This window comes from Haemaphysalis longicornis, unplaced genomic scaffold, assembly GCF_048455015.1.
Source record: "Haemaphysalis longicornis isolate Haplotype H1 unplaced genomic scaffold, Haemaphysalis longicornis Haplotype H1 scaffold_10, whole genome shotgun sequence".
Taxonomy (NCBI): domain Eukaryota; kingdom Metazoa; phylum Arthropoda; class Arachnida; order Ixodida; family Ixodidae; genus Haemaphysalis; species Haemaphysalis longicornis.
Window position 1 is genome coordinate 46364154 of NW_027526204.1, and position 19287 is coordinate 46383440.

Consider the following 19287-nt stretch of genomic DNA (forward strand, 5'->3'; position numbering starts at 1 on the left):
CTGAAAAACCATTTTCTGTTATAAGCCGAAGATTGTCTCCTGTATTAAAGGCATACATCGTGTTCTTTTTCTGGTTGCAATACGATCATTTATGTACAACAGCGAAGATTTCGGCCTTCTTGTGTAATAGGTGTTAGGCTTTATGTATTATGTCGTACATGTAACTACTTTATATCTTTGTTTATACCACAGTATGTTTGCACACTGATTGTTAATGACTGCTTTTAACTATGCATTCTAAAGTTGCACCAACAACCACCCCTTGGTTATTGGTCCAAGCACTGTTTGCAAATATTTTGTACTTATGCCATAAATAAAAGTAATGATTGATTGAATTTCAAGCTACTTGTCCAACACACTTGCCACCCGAGCTGGCTTTGAGAATTTTTTTAGGTACCTAGGCAAAATTCCTTTTCGGAAAACTAACTTCAGATTTGTTTCCCCCTGAGTACAAAGGCCTACGTGTAAAATTTGTCAAAATTACACGTCGACCGGATATGTCAGCCCCATCTCTCATGAAGACACCCAGGTGACCCAGGGCCACTCTATCTGTGTTCCTCTGTCGTAACAAAATATATTGCACGGGCAGGACACATATTGCCATGTGGCAGCAGATGCAGGACATCGACCATGGAAGATGCAAGCGATGTATTTACATCATTTACAAGTCAGCCATGAGATCCTCTGTCGTAACAAAATATATTGCACGGGCAGGACACATATTGCTATGTGGCAGCAGGATGCAGGACATCGACCATGGAAGATGCAAGCGATGTATTTACATCATTTACAAGTCAGCCATGAGAAAGCCCCCGCAGGCTGCATACCCCACGCAGCTCTTCCCATGGCACGTGAACCTCCGTATACTTCAAAAGGAAAACCATGGAATGCTGCACTTTTCCGCTCACTGCCATAATTGTGGCTCTGTTACGCAGCTTGATAACAGGCATATCTCACTTGCAAGCACACATGCGCAGAAACGAAACTACTGAAGCCTTTTATATACAACTATACAGAAACATGCATGCCTGTTGCGTTGCTTTGTGGCATTCCCATATTGCACGTATTTCGTATGGGGTTGCCACCTCCGACTCCAGCTTCGGCTGGTGGATAGGGCATGGAAGGCCGGCTACACAGGTAGTCCTGCACTTGTCCACAGTGACCACAATCACAATAGATGGGATGAATAAAGTTTCTTCTCCTCCTCCCAGATTTTTACGTGCAGAAGTCTCATTTACGTTCTCAGAGACGGAATTTGTCATGTTTGCTTTTCATTTTAGCACCTCAACGCTGTTATGCATCTGCAGTAACTGGCACAGTTGTCCACTCGGCTTCAATAAATGTAGAATAACTTCCCCTCTCTCAACATGCCACAACATATTTTACCAGATTCTACTGCAAAGCGGCAGTTATTTATTGAAAGGTCATTCCTTTACGTCTTGGAGCCATTTAGTATGTGGTACAATTTTGCCCCCGAGAAAAATTGTGGCAGACGCGACCTTATCATGACCATTGCATAGTTTTCGTCAACTGCAAGCCTTAACCGACAAACACTGACCCATTAACCCCTTTCCAACAGATCTGAAAGGAGCCTGATTAGCTGATATGTGCTCAGTATGCACCAGTTCAAGCAGTAATATGTTATGAGTACATGTGAATATTTGGGCTAAATTCTCTGATTGCAATGAGTACAACTCAACTAGGTATATTGATGCAGTTAATGGAGAAAAAACTACCATATCCAAACATCTATCAAATTTAGGTGATCAGAATTTCATTTATAATTTTTGCACACTTTTGTTAGCTCAGCAAATTTATACCAAGTTCTTTTCTCGTGCTAATACGAGGGCTCTCGCCTGTTCCTCCCACAAAGCTGGTCATTTTGTGACATAGGAAGTTGCATTTTCCTTTTAAGCTGTCACCGGAGACGCTTCCTGTTGGCCCAGAATTTTGTACAGCATTTTCCTGTTGGGGCCCTCAAAAGCCACGAGCATTGTTGGATTATTGTTTACGAAACCGGTTTCAACCTGGATGCTACCTCAGTAGGGCTCCTGAGCCAGCCCCTAGCCAAGATGGCATTATCTTGGCCATTTAACACTTGCAAGGTAAGCCTCCTAAAAATTTTAAATGAATTACTTTGTGGTGGGCAGGCTTCCTCTATATGGCAGTACTCCAAGGCAGCCTGTACTCAGAACAATTGGCCTTTTGGCCTTAGCTAAGTCAGAATATGCCACCTAGTCTCCAAATTTATTCCATAAAATTCGCTACATGTTCTCAATGAACATTGATTGTTTCAGAGGAAACTGCATTAAGTTCCACCCAAACGAAATTTCATCCTATTCACCACATCCGCAATACTTGCATAAGTTGCAATAGGCTTGCTCACCTTTGCAGATACAGATCACGATTCATGCCCTTCACAAGGCCAGCACTGCGCAAGCTTACAATGAAACTGAGCATTCTATTTTGCTTTCCGAAGAAACTTCTGAACACACACTTCACCCAAACAGCACAGCAAAGTTCTCTAAACTGGTGCATGTCACATGAGAGGAGAGATCTTTAATGGACAGGCTTGCATTCAAGATCATGCCGTCTGGTTCATGGGCACAACAGTTCTGCACACCTCGTGAACATTCCACTTTTTGCAGTTGCTCCTTCAATCCTCCAGATGTTAGGCAGCTGGGTCGCTGGCACCCAACCTCAGTTATTCCATTTTCTAGCTGCTCCTTGCCCTGTATATGAGCTTGAAAATTATTACTAGTTTATTGGCACAAGGCAACAAGGACCAAAAAGCCGAATGTACACGAGCTTGCAGCACTTTGCAGATATTAATACACAATGGAGTACATTAGGGTGAGCAAGGCCCAGCCACTGGCTCGTCTGCAGCAAGGAGATGCAACAAAAGTTTTAAGTCAGTTAAAGCTTTAAAATAAAACCTGTTTTCACCAAACACAAAAATTAAACCTCCCAGTGGAGGTGGCTGTAGGTTGGTAGCTGGCAGCAGGCTTTGGGAAGTAAAAGGAATCGGACACTTAACACCAGCCTCACAAGCCATAGCAGCACCCAACTGATATGCATTACAGATTGCACATTACAGGTAAGCAATGCTTTCATTTATTCATTTATCTATTCAAGTCCTTTGCACAGAATAAAAATGTGACAGGGTACATCTACGTCAAGTCTTAACATGTATGACGCGATACCGTTACTTTGGCGTGGATTTACTGTTTATGCTTTCCAAGAACTGAAGCTCAGCGACGAGCTAGAGTAGCCGCAATAATTTTTAATAAATGAGAAAAAATAGCCAACAACACTGTTAAGACACTTTTACTTGTATTGACTAAAAGAGTTGAAACACCTGCACTCATTAATATTTTTAGGCTCACGTTCCTTTTCACTGTTTGTGTATAGTTATTACAGCATCCCTAAATGCTAGTAATGGCAGCACACCAGGTCTCAAGCCAAATAAAGTTTAGTGGCCCAAACAACAGAATACCTTTGGAACTACCTTTAGAGTACACTTCTGTCACACAATGTCCAGAGACTATTACCAGATACCAAAAATGCCAATTATCTAGCTGCGGTACCTTCTACCATTTCCAGTCTGTTCTGAATCCATTGACAACACAAGTCCAGATGGAGGTGAAAAAATAGAACAAAATGAGCATGCTTAAAAATTTATTAACTGTACATTTTACAACATGGTTTGTATCTTCCCTTCAGTGTTGATCAGTCAGAAAACTCCTCTTCATGAGTAGGCCCTAAAAGGTTTCAAAGATTTAGAAAATTGGTAAAAAGACAAAACTGTGACAAGACAAAACTCCAATACGTTTTTGCCCGCAACAGCAGAAATGAATGTACATACAAATGTAAAGTACCTAACTAATAAATCTTATTGCTGTTCTTAACAGGTAGTGTAGAAAAGCATGTGCATGCCACCCCACTTATTAGCTTTGCCCCAGCAAACACCACTGACAATTCAGTGTAACATACTGTGATCAAATTTGCAAGCCCTAACCTAAAGGGGTATTCACATGACAGAGAAATCCGCCGTGTGGCTCCTAGGAGTGTGTGCCACGTGACCCCTACGTCACGGTTTCTCTCCGGCACACCGCTCCAATCGGAGGTCGGAGCTTCTGCTCGCGAGCTACAAACGATCTGACGCTTGGCGGCGGAGGCGGTGGGATTTCGTCTGCTCATCGGGCAGCTGGCCAAAGTTCTAAAGCAGTTACAGGCACTCTGTTTTTATCGCTTTTTACAACACCGGACGCGAAAATGTGCCGCGCACACGACAGGCGCACTGAAAAAGCCGCCATACCATCAGCGTGGTCGCTGTGTGAGCGGCGGCCGTGGAGCCGAAGTGGCGCAGGCCGCCGCAGGTAGTTCGAGCGATAGTTTATCGCTCCCCAAGACACAATCAAAGCTGTACATACGAGAAAGGGGGTAAAATGTGATGGCAAATGTTCATGCTTCCGATAAAAAAAAAAAATATGACCTAAAGCATTATTTAGGCTCGTTTGGTCGATACAATACAAATATTGCAAGCTGAGCCAATCGTAGAGTGCATAGGGCCCCCAAGTTTCGTCGTCATATCCAGAGCCTTCAGGTGTGACGTAGCCAGTTCCGCATTTGCTCGTTTTTGTAGAGGTAAATATTGAATAACTTTCCTATTTCCACACTGATCCTGATAATTGTTTTTTTGCATCTGTATCTGAACAACACAAAGAATCCATGTAGGTCCGTAAAAGTACAGGTGCCGTCATAAGTAATTGGAGCACAGGAGCTGTGGCCGAACTGTATCGGAGCGCCGCGTAGCTGCACCGGCGGTAAATGAAAGGACGAGAACACGCACGCGCGCCTGCTGACGGCGACAGCCCATCTATGCTTCTCAAACCACTTTTTTTAACCTGGCTTCAAGCATTGTTCGCAGCATACTGGTCACGGCGATGGTGCTGATAGCGTGCACGCGTAAAAATATTTGAACGAAAAACTCACAACAAATTCCTGTGACAGCGCGCTGCTTCTCCGGCAGCTGGAAGTGCACCAGAGACGCTGCCAGAATCATCTCTGCTATCAGCGCCGTCGCCGAGAGCACTATGCTGCGAGCAATGCTCGGAGCAAAATTTAAAAGGTGGTTTGAGAGGTATAGATAGGCTATCGCCGTCGGCAGGCACGCATGCGGGTTATCGTCCTTTCATTTACCGCCGGTGCAGCTACACAGCGCTCCGATACAGTTCGGCCACAGCTACCGCGCTCCAATTACTTATGACGGCACCTGCACTTGTAAAAAACCATTGCAGAGGTCCTTTAAAGACGCAGGCAGTTTGCCTTGAGGACAATGTCAATGAGATGCTGCAGCCATAACAGCTGTCAGATAGTGACGGCGAGGACTGCAGCGAAAGTGAACTACCACCGTGAAGAAGCGAAACCCTGCATGCCCGTGGCATGTTGAGTCATGCAGTGAGCTTGTGCACTGAGTGAGCAGACGAGTGCCAAGTTTTACACACTCGAGAAAGGACTGGTCGGCAACATAGAGGCTAAAAGAAAGAAAAACATCTCAGACTTCTTGATGTGAAAGGAAGAAAAGAAGAAAATGAAAACTTTTTTTGGTCGCCAACTTTTTCGACTGTTGATACGAATTTCAGATTATACGAATATTTTGCAGAGTACCGCAAGATTTATATCATCGAGATTCCAGTGTACAGGCTCTTTTTCCGCTACATCGTCTTGACAATTCTGTTACATTTATTTCTTTGTCTCATGCACAAAACACCTGAAGTTACCTGCTCCAGTGAAACAAGGTCCACCCTTAAGTCCAAAATAAGCAGACATGTAGTCAACACAGCAATACTGCGACCAAGACAGCAAAGCAACCAGAAGCTTTGAGAGCAAGCAGTGCAAAGGCTGCACTGGCCACAACAGCAGTAGCAGCTATATCAAGTCTGTAATTACAAGTCTGCAGTGGCAACAGAAATTTTTCGAAACATCTCTACACAATCTGGGAGCAAGTACTAGTTGTGAGACTGAGGTTTAGAACAAATGTCTACCCCACGAGACCAATGCCACGAATTTGCAGATAGTTTCTCAAAGACGTGCGGAGTAACGCTGAACTCAGTGACACATGGAGCACAAGAAATGCTCTCACATTTCCATATCAACACTTGCTCTGGCACACGCATCGATTTTTGTGTTGCCTGCAACTACAATTCAGATCACCTTTGTACTGAGCCGTTGCCGCTTTTGCTTCAAGCTTTTTCAGCCTCTCTCCCGAGTGACGCAGCCATGTCTTGATGACATTTTCTACCTCAGTATGCGTTGCATCAGCAAAATTCTGCTTCACGGCCTCTGAAAATTTTTTCAGAAGAGTTTTGTTCATTTAGAAAATGAAGGTAGAAGGAGCCAACTAAACAATAAACTTGAAAAATCATGTGCAGCTGAGCAGAAAACAACAAATAAGAGGTAGAGTAAAATATGTATAAAGCTTGGACAGGCTAAGTCGGTTATCAAGCACCACCCCTGGCGAAGCCCTCCAGACTAGTGCTGCCCCAAAGCAGGAGCAGGAAATTCACGTGCAATTGACTGAAGTTGACAGATTTCTTGCTTGAAGCCAAATGCTCTAGTAACCTGATTTTGTCACTGGTTAGCATAATAAGCGCTATAAGTGAGTATGTGTGGTGGTTCTTGTGTAGACTTGCATGCGTTTGTGCATGAATGTTCTTGTACACAAGGCATAACATTCAAACGAAATAGAGTACGCAAAAACAAATTAAAGAAAATGAAGAAACAGGAACTTACTGATTATTAACTTTGCAACATTTAGGAGACCAAACTTCTTTTTTCCTTTCTGTCCCAGCCAGCTATATCGTACAGCCACCTGCTGGTTCATAAGGGCTTCAAGGATTCGCCTGGTAGCATGTGCTACAGACAATCCACCAAGACCAGACATTTCACGGAGCTGAAAAAATGAACAGACAAAGTAATTGCTTTTCTGTATGCACAACCAGCAAGTACTACAATATAAAAGGGGCTTACAAGGCGCGCTCTGGTGGAGTCATTTGTGCCCAACTCGGCATCAAACTTTTCGAATTCCTCAATGTCTTGAAGTGGCTTCTTCAGCATTTCGTCGTCGTCTCTGAAGGGGCTTGGGTCAATGTTGAGCTTGCGCTTGATGTCATCCAGCTGTTTTCCTTGTTGCTCAGATCTCATTTGGATACTCTGTAAGGCCTTCATCATTTGCTCGAAATCTGCAAAAATAAAAAAGATACTCGCTACGAAAACCCACACAGCTGTTCACCATTACCGAACACTTCATAGGTGAGGAAGGATGAAACTCTGGTGGAAAAAGATTTCAGTGTTATGAAATGCTGCTATCGTGTTCTTGATGCAACCAAGAATACGTCGATACCAAAGGCGATGGCATAAGTGCATAGCATTGCACTTTGTGGTCATTCAAACTACCGAAGTAGCAGCCGCCTCGCTAAGCCTGACGTGCTAGCGGTGCAGCCTATCCCGGACTTAGAGCCACGTCTTGCCAAATGGTGAGTGCACCATAGTGCACCACCGCTGACTAAGCCCACCTGTCGTTGAACAGCGGCTTGAAGGATGAAGAAATGGAAGCCCGTGACACCCAAGACCCCTCCCCATCTTTGGAGGAAGACGAAGCAATGACTGCACCCGGAATTCTCGTTGCCCACCATGCCAAGTGCAGGGGTGAGACAGCTGAATCAGATTTGGGAGCAGTTTTTGGAGCAGCGAAATCTCGATTTTGGAGCAGAAGAACCTTGATTTGGAGCAGAATGACGACATTTATTACGTCAACTTAGGAGCCTTAAAATCAAATTTTTGGCAACTCGGGGGGTGGGGAAAGGGGGGGTGGCGCACTTTTTAATGGGGTTTTGAACGTACATAACACTGAAACAGCCTTTCAATGAAGTATTTTCTACTAGAGTATCACAAGGCACGAACTGCACTACCTTTTTACAAGCCATTTATAAATTCTTAGGCTCTATGCATAGATAGCATGGAGTGCCGTTGAAAACATTGAATCGAAAAACTAAGCATTAGGCATTTTCATTATCATGCGAATGCTGAAATTATTATTTTTATTATCCCAGACTCGGCTTTACACACAATTGTAGAGGCATGGCAAAAGTTGCGCAAAGCGAGGTGACAATCTTCGCACCCCACCAGCCCTCCCATTTGAATCCCCAAGGTGCGCATTGACTACGATCGCAATTTGAATAACGTTGGTATGTTTAGCCACCTCCCTCTTGGCATTAAATTTCCCTTCAGATAGATAAACAATTATTACTAGCGTGCAATAATAGCCCGTCCCGCTATCGGCCACTGCTTGAACATTTTGCGGCTATGTAGCCTGCGCCGCCAATTCTGCAGTGTCGATCGTCTCATTTCCGCCACTCGCAAGCTTGCTGTCAAGGGCAGCAATAACTTAGCGTTTTATTATAACACCGCAATGAGTCCGAAATTTCACTTCACGCACCACGCCTCTCACTCGAGGCCGAAACACGGTGAAATCACGGGCCCCACGTTGTTTTTGATGAACTCCCGTTCTGCGAGTCACGCAACTTTCCTCACCAGATCAAACGACTAAATGAAAACCCCGCCACCCCCATTACCAAAACCACAGTAGAAATCGGTGAAGAGCACTCTGCCTGAACCACGAGCAACTGCTTCGCCCGACGGCCATGTTTTCCAATATTCACCACATCAAGATGGCGGCGTCCAGTATTGCCGTTCTGGAGATACGGCGCTCCAAAAATTGCCGTCTTTTCATCAATTTTCACCAGTAGTTTGTTGCCTGAGTACACATACGTATTTTTTCTACAGAACTTTACAATTGTTTTCCATGGGAAAAATTAAAAAAAAACACAGAATATAACATGTGCAACCCGACATGGTGACCTTCGAAAAAACTATCTTGGGGACAATTTTATGCGGGTTTTTTATCTTTACAAACAGGATCACCTTGTGGGTGCTGGAAAATTATGCCGTCAGTAAGCATTTTTCCCCACTGAAACTGGCGGGAGCGTTAAAATCCTTGGCTCTCAGACTGTTTTAGAGCAGTTTGGCGCAATTTTTGCAATTTTCAAGCTTTTGGAGCAGCCTGGCGCAGGAAAGAAGATTTGTATCAAAAGTGCGCAATATGCGCAGCTGTCTCACCCCTGCAAGTGCCTCCGAGACCAGAGACACCTTATGGCACAGCAGCACTTGGCCCAAACGTTGGAGAAACCCACCTTTGGCAAAAGCTAGCCTATAGCTCACAAGCCCTGACAACCTCCATTCACTGCCGAAGATCGGAAGCTGGCATTTCGCCCACAAAACAATCAATGCCTTGCCAGGGTGAGCCATGAAAAATTACTAATGGGTATAGGAACTGACATAAACCTACCAGTTGGAGCAGTCAATGTCACAATGCGCATAGACAGGGACATTCTTGTCGCAAGTACCCTTTTTGAAACAACATCTATGAAGCTAAGCAAGATCAAGAAATTAACAAATGGTTAAAAACTCCTGCGATGTTGTGTCATATGCACAGTTTCCAGACAAGTCCTGCAAAGGGGTCATTCCTTACAATGAACTTGATACAACCCCCAGCATGGTCCCCAAACGCATCGAGGATCCACGTTATGAAGTTCTACCATGGCAAAGGCTTCGAAACATGGAAACAATGATGGTCACATTCTGTGGCAAATGCGTGCCCTACTATGTCAACTACAGTGGTATGCTGATTCACTGCTGCCACTACAAGTGAACGGTACCCTACTGCTGCAAATGCATAAAGACTGGACACAAGGAGGATGCCCACCACGCCCTAGAATGCTGAGGCGCCGGAAATAATGGCTCGCTTAACAATGGAACAGCCCGAGTGCCACCCCAAATGCATCCAGTGCAGCAGCACCCACCAAACGGCGGACAAGTCTGCCACTAAACGGTACCTGCTGCCTGTGAACTGCAGAAAGCCTTAGCTGCAACAGCAGCAGTCCTTCTGAGAGGACCGCTCTCTCTCCCTTGAACTCCATGGTGGTGGTTCACCCTTCCACCATTCTTGCTCACTATGAGGCGCACTCAGGGAAGGAGCATCTCTAAGCACATTCCAGATCCAGGCTGAAGACTTCATCAAGGAAGCGGGCGCCTCCCGAGGCAGAACTTTAAGGGAAGGCTGATTGATGAGTGCCAGGTAAGAAGCAAGGCAGTTTCGTATGCCTCACCACAGGTGAGTTGGGCACACATTACCTTTCCCAAAGCTCTGCATGCCGCAATCAGTCCATAATTAGCTCGGGAGCGTGCCTATAGTACAGCGTACTAGAAAGGGCAGTGCAGCGGCTGCTGCTCCCCGCGCGACTCCAGCAACGTTGCCAGTAGTGCTGCAGTCAACCAATCTTCAAAGCAGGTGGGCGAAGAGTGCGCATTTCACGGCGGAGTGCGCCCATGCGATGCTTTCGCGCGCTCCAAAACTATCATTTTCAATAGTTTTATTTACATAATCTCGAGTGGGAAATACCATTGCTATTTACAAAAAAAAAAAAAAACTGCCTTTTTTTACGGTAACATTCTCTGTGCCGGCGTCCAGTCAGCAAGACGTAAAACACGCTCCCTAGGCATCTCGCATCTCATGAAATGTCCAGTCTTGGGCAATGACGCTCCTTTTTCAAATATGCACCTGTCACAGCGGCTCTGTCACTTGTTGCTGGCGTCAACATCAGGCTTGTCCACGACATCAAGCATGCCTACAGAAGTCAGTCATGCCTTTTTTGTCGGCAGATTTGAGATTTCCTCTTCCTGTCATTTGTTTTAGGAGGCAAGCGTTCGCTGAAATATGGAGCAACGTTCAGTAGAATCAGACCAGCGTCCGGTGCAAGCGTCGGGGTCCGTGATCAAGCCATTAATATGAACATAATTCTTAACAATGAAACATTTCTCAAAATGTAACTCCCAAACAGCACAATACAGTGCGAGTCTTCTGTCGCTTCTACGAAGGTAGCATTCCCATACGCTTCTCTTGGGGTCAGCGGGCGCTTTAAACAACACTTTCTACGCTTGGTTGATTCGGGAGTACCCTGTGTTGCACCCAGGCGCGAAGCAATGATTTAGGCGTTGCTTCTGCACCATTTGTGATCTGTAGTAGCTAACATTCGTAAGCAAGACTGCCAAACGCCGCTTCACGAGCACAATGGACGTCCATTCCACAGAAGATCGGGCAACTGCAGCGCCACCGCTCCTTTTGTTACCAGCGGGGCAAGGCGTACATACGCGCTGCTGCCTCCGCTCGCTGCACTGCCCCTTCTAGTACACTGTACCTATAGTGCATGAGTAGCCAAAGGAAGCGCCACCCTCAAGATGGAGCTACAAAATATGTCAGATGAACTTTTGGCACTTAGAAACAAAATTCATAAAACCAATAAAGCACTCACACAGGCAGGTCCCCCATCTCCACGCGTCGTCAAACGTAAACACGCAGAGAAAAATGAACCCGCAACATCCCCACGTCAACAGGCAATCGCAACACCCAGCGACACACAGGGTCTCCTACTGCACCATATGCTACCATCCAACAGGTAATGGATATCAAAACTGGGACTATTCAAGCCCTAAAGAGGAGTCAATACATCAATCAATCTAGCAGCACTTGCCAGTTATGTAACAAAACAGTGCAGCCCACCAGCAGAAGTTCACTGACCATTATTCATTAAGACAGATTTGTTCGACTAGAGGAATGCTTGTTCACTCTTGAGGCCAGGCACCTCCAAAGGCTGAAGGAAGAAACCACAGCAGAGCCTACTGAACTTCGCAAGCCCCATGGCTCGGTTATAACGAGGATGGCTGCGCCCCTACAGCTGCTAAACCCGCTCCAGGGCTTTACATGGAAGACCCCCAAATGGCAGTGGAACTGCCAGAGCTTTAAAAAAGATATGGCTCTCTTGTTCAAAGCCACATTAATAGTCGAGGAACAGGCCACGGACGTTCCCCAAGTTATTGAGTGAGTGCGAAATAGGCAAGGGGCTGTGGTGTCTCCTATGCTTTTCAATATTTGCCTGCTAGGCCCGTCGCCACTCCTTGACGACATCTTGGGATTCGGCACGGTATGTGCACGGTAACATAACGTGGCCATCCACAGGGTCACTCGGAGTTAGAGAACTGCCTACAAGAAGCAGCGAATGTGGTGGTTGCCTATGCCAAGTCATATGGCCTCACCTCTGCCCCCCAGAAGACTGAACTACTCCTGATCTCACTGCACAAAAAAAAAAACAGCCTTCAGGTTAGACCACTATCAGGCTACACCTACAGGGCCATATCATCGTGCCATCTCCAAGCATAAAGATCCTGGGCATGATAATGCAGGACAACCGCTCAAACAAGCTTCTCATCAACAAGCCTAAAATAGACCAGGTTACTCATATGATGTGACAAGTCGCAACCAAAACAAGGGGCATGGGGGAAGTGGACACTGTTCGCCTTGCACCAGGCCTTCGTGTCTAGGATTATCTACAGTATACCTTATGCCCTGCCTAAAGCAACAGAGCTCCAGAAAACAAACCATGACCAGGAGGACGTAGTAGCAAGCCATGGGCTTCCCGGCAAGCACCTTTACAGTACGGCAACTCTCACTTGGCATCCACAGATTAGCCAAGGAGTTAATAGAGGCGTACCTGAATACCCAAAGATTAAGTTTAAGAGCTACCAAAATGGAGAAATTCATTCTCTAGGGCCTGCATGTGTCAGCACACTCAGCGCCAGCTAGCTCTCTTTGGTAGAACTGTATCCCCGCCCCCCATTAAAACAATTGTACCACTTTTACTACGCAATATCCAGTCCGTGCATCACGAAGAACACAGAGGCCCAAGCACAGAGAATATTTAAATTGCATGGATAAAAATATACTGCCTACAAAGATGCAGCCTGTTACCCTAAAAGAGCAGCCATGGCAGCCACTGTCGCTTTAAATCAGCGACATAGGTGCGTATCTCAATCACCAAACCCAGCCCCTCCAAGCCAAGGAAGCAGTCGTAGCACTTGCGCTTAGCCAAAGCTATGCCGAAGTTATTATCACCGACTCCCAGCAGGCATGCCGAAACTTTGCCAACGGTCGATTGCTTGCTTATCACAACACTTCGACTAATAAATGAGAGACCACCAACGAGACCAGTCAGGATTGTACGGACATCAGATCACAGGGGTACCTTAGGGCAACGAGAACACCAGCCTCATGGCTCGAGATTCGATTTTCCAAGCCACCGCTGATGAAGCCAAGCCTGAGCACATGCATCCTGCAGTCATATACGAGACAATTATGCAGCACTATAGGCTGTCTGGTAATACATGCTGCTCCCCACACAAACCGGTACCCAGGGACCAGGGAAGATTATTCCCACAGCCCACTTTGACTGGATACACTGTTCTCTCCTTTGCCGCTCCTGTGCAGAGCCTGGGATCCTCATACACATAGTGGGTGGCTCCAAGAAATCTATCGAAGCACCCCCCCCCCCTTCCAAACTCAAAATTTCCATAGAGCTTTAGGAGGGAGCTTTGGCCAGCTCTGGCCTTGAAGGTCAGCTGCACGTGACCAAAAGAGCTGTCAACGCGGCCCAAGCTCAAGGCATCCTGGAATGAGGACGCCTCTATGAACCTTTTTCTTGATTTAATTAACGCTTCATCTCTCTCTCCCTGAAAGGTGACACTTGCCTAGAAATGGCATTAGGAAAAACTGACCATAAGAAAGCAATAAGTCGAACCGAAAATATAAATCTGTATTAATGACGGTGTCAGTGAAGCATGGAAAAACATGCTTACCAGGCCTTAATGTACTGACATATGGTCCGGTGCTTGAAGTGGAAGCTGGTCCACCAGCCCTTGCTCTGCATTCTAAAAGTCATCGTTAGTAACAAACTACAAATAGCACTTCCTAATTTTTACCTGGTCTATCGGTCCCATTCTGTGGGCTGTTGTAGAGCATGTAATCCAACGGGAATGCTTCTGCTGTGTTGTCCACTGCAGTACTTTCAGCTCCAGGCCCTATATTGAAAGTAGAGTTACCTTCAAGAGAAATGCATAAAAGTACTTGTGTAACGTCAACTTACATTCAACTTCCTCAGTATACATAGGTAGTCCAGCACTTGATGACCGGCTGCTGCAACTCTCTGCATGCCCTGTTGGGAATAAGAGTGAGGCTATTACGATACAGATATTATGATGATACGCATGGGTGCATTTGATCAAGTGTCGAACTAAAACAAAAGCTGGAACGGAAGTGTCAGTTTTGCCAGAACTGAACCGGAACCATTATTCTTCAAAAAGCCAAGCCCAAACTGCAAAAAAAGGTTACGGTTGCTAGTACACAATGAAACTTTTCGGCAGTTCGCTCTTGTTAAACAACTTTCAAATTACAGCCTTTATCTTTTCCGTATAGTCAACATAATCCCTACCACAACTACTTCCAAATAAACCAATAGAATAAACCAAATAAACCAAAACTCTGTGTTTTCCAACAAAGTACCTAACGTGGTGACATTTTTATTGCAATCAATATGCTTACATTCCTTTAGTAAATGCGGGTGTAAATGGACGGCCACAGAAGAATGGTGATTGTTGGCATAAACCGGAGAAATGGGTGCAGTCAGCACATTACTGGAAGTGAGGAATACAATGCCACTTGTTCCATATGTTGCCATCAATGTGTTGATTCCCTATTGGCCCAAAAGTTGCAGCTACTGATTCTTCTGGTTGCGCAGCTTACAATTGCTGTGATGCGAAATCGCAATAACCAGTCATAAGAGGTTAAGGGGAGACTATACTGGTCTTGATGATATTTTGCTTGTAGTTTAAGCTATGTGGTTTAGATTTACACATTAGGTATATATTAACATCCTCAGCCCAAGTATGCAGTCCATTTTCGTCTATGTGGTTTAAGTTCATAGTTGCGCAACATATTGTCATTCCATTTCAGGCAATTTTTCCACTATGACCTAGATAATACTCATTTTTTTATCCCTTTGTGCTCTAGCAGGACCAGGGAGTAAAACAAACCACAGTAGTAATTTTCGCGTTATTTCAGCAAATGCTCTAAATTCATTAAATGTCAGGTAAAAAATTACCAATGTTTTTCTAAAACAAATGACATAAAACCTTGTGCTAGCAAAAAAATTCTATATTTTTGTGGCTTTCTTGCCCTGTTCAGTTCACAAGCTTTCAAATGCAGCAAAATAAAATACAAATCGGACCAGTACATCATAAGATATTGTACGTGAGAGTTGACCTTGGGGAAAAAATTGGTTCTGGGAAAACAAAGGACAAAAGTGGTCATTCAGGCAACTCAAAGGGCGACACCTTTGAAAATACTTATAATATTTTGCAGGTACGATCTCTGGAAACTATAGAATGCAAACAAAATTAACACAGAAAATTGATTTTTTTGACAAATTTTCGGTCAAGACTAGGGTACCCCTTAATTAGGAAAACTTAAAATACTTTGTCAGCTCTAATGATGCTGTGATGTCAATGGAGCTATAAAAGAAGGCCTGCCCACTCACTGCCTTAAAATGGCTTGGATACGATTCCTTTAACTTTTGCTGCTGTATTGTTAAAAATTTCATGGGATATTATTCTTGTACAATGTCAAAACTAATTTGTCTATCAAGTGATTTTTCATACTAATCAGGTTGCTTTATTCAGTAATGTATATTTGTCACTGCTTTCAAATCTAAGTGTTTGACATCTTTTCTTGGGAGGTCCCCCAGACCATTCTTTGGAACTTCAGGATTTCCTCCTGCATTGCGTTTGAACAATAAACAATAAACAAAACAATAAAAACAAAGTACACCTGACACATCTTGGGAATTACGATGCCGCAGTGCTGCTGAGTTTTTTTTTTCTGTCGCAGTGTTGAGGCAGTTTTTCAGGAGATTTATGCTAGCACTTGTGCCAGCAGAAGGAGAGGTAGAAAATTGGGAGTGTCCCAGGCAAATCGAGAGTTGGCAGGTATGCTTAACTGGCATGACCTCTGAAAGCCTTTTGCTCTGTTACATCCATCCTTCAGCAAAGTACGACTTACGCTACTCCCCACTACCCTAAGGTCACTCTTACTCCTCCTGGTGCCACAAGGCATGTAGCGATCTCATAGCACAACTCTGCTCTAGGCTGTTGGAGCTGTTAACCTCACAGAGGAATTTGAGGTGCACTATGCTGTTAGAAGTAGCAGACACATTGTGGCTCATGCATACAATTGGGTCAAGAACTGGCACCATATAAAGTGGCGAACACAAGCTCGAACAATTGCTCACTCACCAAAGCTTCCTTCACAAAGATGTCCTCTTTTTAAATGACTAGACATGCTGTGCACCATATTCATTATTTTCTACAATTTCACCAATACATCGAATACCCCCCACAGTATGACATTACTATCTCAACTTGCAGTAATCCCATTCTTTCTCGACACCAGAAGGCTTTTCTTTCTCATGCGGCTGGCATAACCATGGCCACTGTAAAGACCTTCATTGTTAATGCCACCGGGTCGACTAACTGCTAGTGTTGCATCTGTAGCATCATCACTGACAGCTACTGACACCACTCAGATGGAGCACACCTTCCCAGCAATGGCTTTATTCCCAAGAGCACTATACTAACCAGATCACTGAGTCGACGCACTAAGTCGCTGGTTCTCCGAGGACTCGCTCCTACTGGCACAAGGCAAAACTGGCATATCCACTAAAAACACAAATCATTACAACCAAAGGTAACCCCAGTCTTATCCAAGGCCATTTTCGAGCCACTTTAGACACTCTTGACCAAGCAGCCCACAGCACTGTTTTTGCTTGGCCAAGACACCTGTTTATTGCCTCTTTCCATCAATAACACTTATCTTAAGCTACCCTGCAGCATCGCACTCACAGCTGCTGCCCACTGAAGTCCCACAAAGTTTTTAGCCTCCATTGATAATCTGATAGCGAAGGTGCCACCAATGTTTTGCCCATACTTCATACTGCTGAAATAATCTTCAACAAGGTGCATTGCATTAGTATACGCTCGAGTATACCAAGATAATCCCCCATGGTATATTAAAGGCAACCTTGGGCAGTTACTTTCAGCAACTTTAAAGAGGCAATAACAGCACCATTACATAGACCAGCACCGTCTTGGGTGAACTCAAATTTATCACCATTTTTTTCACAATTGCTTGAAACTCCATTAGCACCGCTTAACCTAGCAAGACTCAGTTGGCATGCTACCGCCTAAGTCAGAGAGTCTTGCATACCCTCTGCAGTTTCGCTTCTCGAAAATGTTCAAGCATTTTTTAAATACACCAATACCCAATTACACTGGCATTAGATACTGCACACATCAGCTCTCCTGGTGATGCACTGCTGAGGCCCATGCCACCATCAGTCACCATCCCTACTATAGCTACACTTGTGTTCTGTCACACCTTCCCACTCGTTTAATCAGTTCACTAGATTTACAGGCCCTAACACAATTTCAGAGGCCCACTCGACTCCTTTTTCCCCTGCACTATACACCTCTCTCTCCCAGAACTTCAATCGTGTTACCCATTCCGCTCCGCCCATTTTCTGCAACTGCACTCGTAACTACATGACAAGCGTAGCCGACTCTTGCAAGCAGCCCCGACAAACGACAACTGATGAACCACACCGACTGCTTGAACCGAGGATGCTCTCGCTGCCATGTATTTCTTCGTCTTCATCAGTCAGTAATTTGCAACGGCACGAGTAAACCAGATTTAAAATTCTCCTTTGCAGAGAGGAATTGCACTTCTGTACCTTGTTGCATCCCTGCCAGTCACTTTGTGTAAAGCCTGTGATACTCACTAGTGCGGGATGAGGCAATTTCCTTTGTTACTTTACAAAGCCTCACATTAACATCAGTCACTTTTGTCAGATGGTCACCCTACAGGTTGGCCATGTTATGACGAAGCACTGATGCAAATACAGAAGTACAAGGTTCTGCTTGGAGACTGCATGCATTATATATATAAAAAGAATGCCGAGTTCCCAGCCCTCTAAGCCGAGTTTCCCTTTAATTACTCTGCGTATTAGCTCACAGGAATTACCTGCACGTTCCGGTTTAGGCCTCACAGGCACCCGTGGAACAGGCATCCCATTGGTCCTTGGTTGACTATTGGAACCAGCTGCATTCCCAAAGAAAAAAGAAGTGAGCATCGCATAACTACTTGGTACCATTTTCACAGGCAAGATTTTAAGCTCTTCAGAACCCGTTAACTGTTGCTAGTCGGGCACTGCGAGACACTGCATGTTTTCATCAGTGAAAGCTAACAAGGCATGGTACAGCAGCTAATACCAACTTTCCAAACAATGTGCTCACGCAAATAAAATGTTTTTAGAAATTTAGGTAGCACACCTTTCAATAGTGTTTCCTTGAACAAGGCAATGCCCACGTTTATGCGTCCATTCATTCTCACACCATGCCATTTTTATTTCCGACCCTGCGGTTAAAGCTATCACAAGCTTCGACCAATAACAAAGTTACAAAAATAGCCTCCCTATTCTAAGACAAAAGCAAGGTCAAGAAGCAGGAAACAGTGATGTTGATTGATTGATTGTGGGGTTTAACGCGCCGACACAACGCAGGCGATGAGGCGCGCTGTAGTGGAGGGCTCCGGATTAATTTTGACTACCTGGGGATCTTTATCGTGCGCTGAAATCTCGTACACACGGGCGTTTTTGCTTTTCGCCTCCATCAGAAAAGCGGCCGCCGCGGCCGGGAATCGAACCCGCGACCTCGTGCTCAGCAGCGCAACGCCTTAGCCACTGAGCCACCGCGGCGGGTGAAACAGTGATGTGAACGTACATATTCAAAAACAAGTTGCTCATTTTCTATGTCCTGGGAAATCTTATTCATGAAGCACTACACAAAACAAAACCTTTCAAGGTTAATCTCTTAAACAAATGCGTTTTGGCACATGCACAAGCCACTTTCAACCAATGTGCATCTGAAATAATTGTTTAGAAAGTTTGCACGAAATAAATACTTTATGACCACCACCAGCACAATTTCTGGATGCACCTGCAGCAAAAGGCTAAGCAAAAATGCCTCAGGCGTTGCAAAAAAATTACCGTATATTCTAACACCAGAAAACACACAAAGCAAGCTTGTTTATTTTACCTTTGATGGTGGTTTGACATAGAGACAAATTTTCTAATTTGATGACGGCCACAAGTAAAATGCAGTCAGGGTGCACTTATTACAAATTATATTTATCCAACTTTCCTTGAGCACCAAACAAAATCAAACTGC

At 44.8% G+C, this 19287-nt stretch overlaps 1 protein-coding gene across 2 annotated transcripts; it reads right to left on the reverse strand.

The window, feature by feature from the left end:
* Positions 1-3661: 3661 nt before the first annotated feature.
* LOC144158449 (uncharacterized) lies at positions 3662-18523 on the reverse strand. Of its 2 annotated transcripts, XM_077689328.1 has the most exons (8): positions 18083-18497; positions 14097-14165; positions 13933-14031; positions 13810-13881; positions 7033-7244; positions 6796-6955; positions 6217-6345; positions 3662-3761 (listed from the first exon to the last, which is right to left on the reverse strand). In XM_077689328.1, the coding sequence occupies exons 1-8, from the start codon at positions 18210-18212 to the stop codon at positions 3730-3732; spliced, it is 903 nt and encodes a 300-aa protein (XP_077545454.1). In that variant the 5' UTR covers positions 18213-18497; the 3' UTR covers positions 3662-3729. The 2 variants fall into 2 exon arrangements, with proteins under 2 accessions (XP_077545454.1, XP_077545455.1); XM_077689329.1 differs by lacking the exon at positions 13810-13881 and having other exon boundaries at positions 18083-18523.
* Positions 18524-19287: the final 764 nt, after the last annotated feature.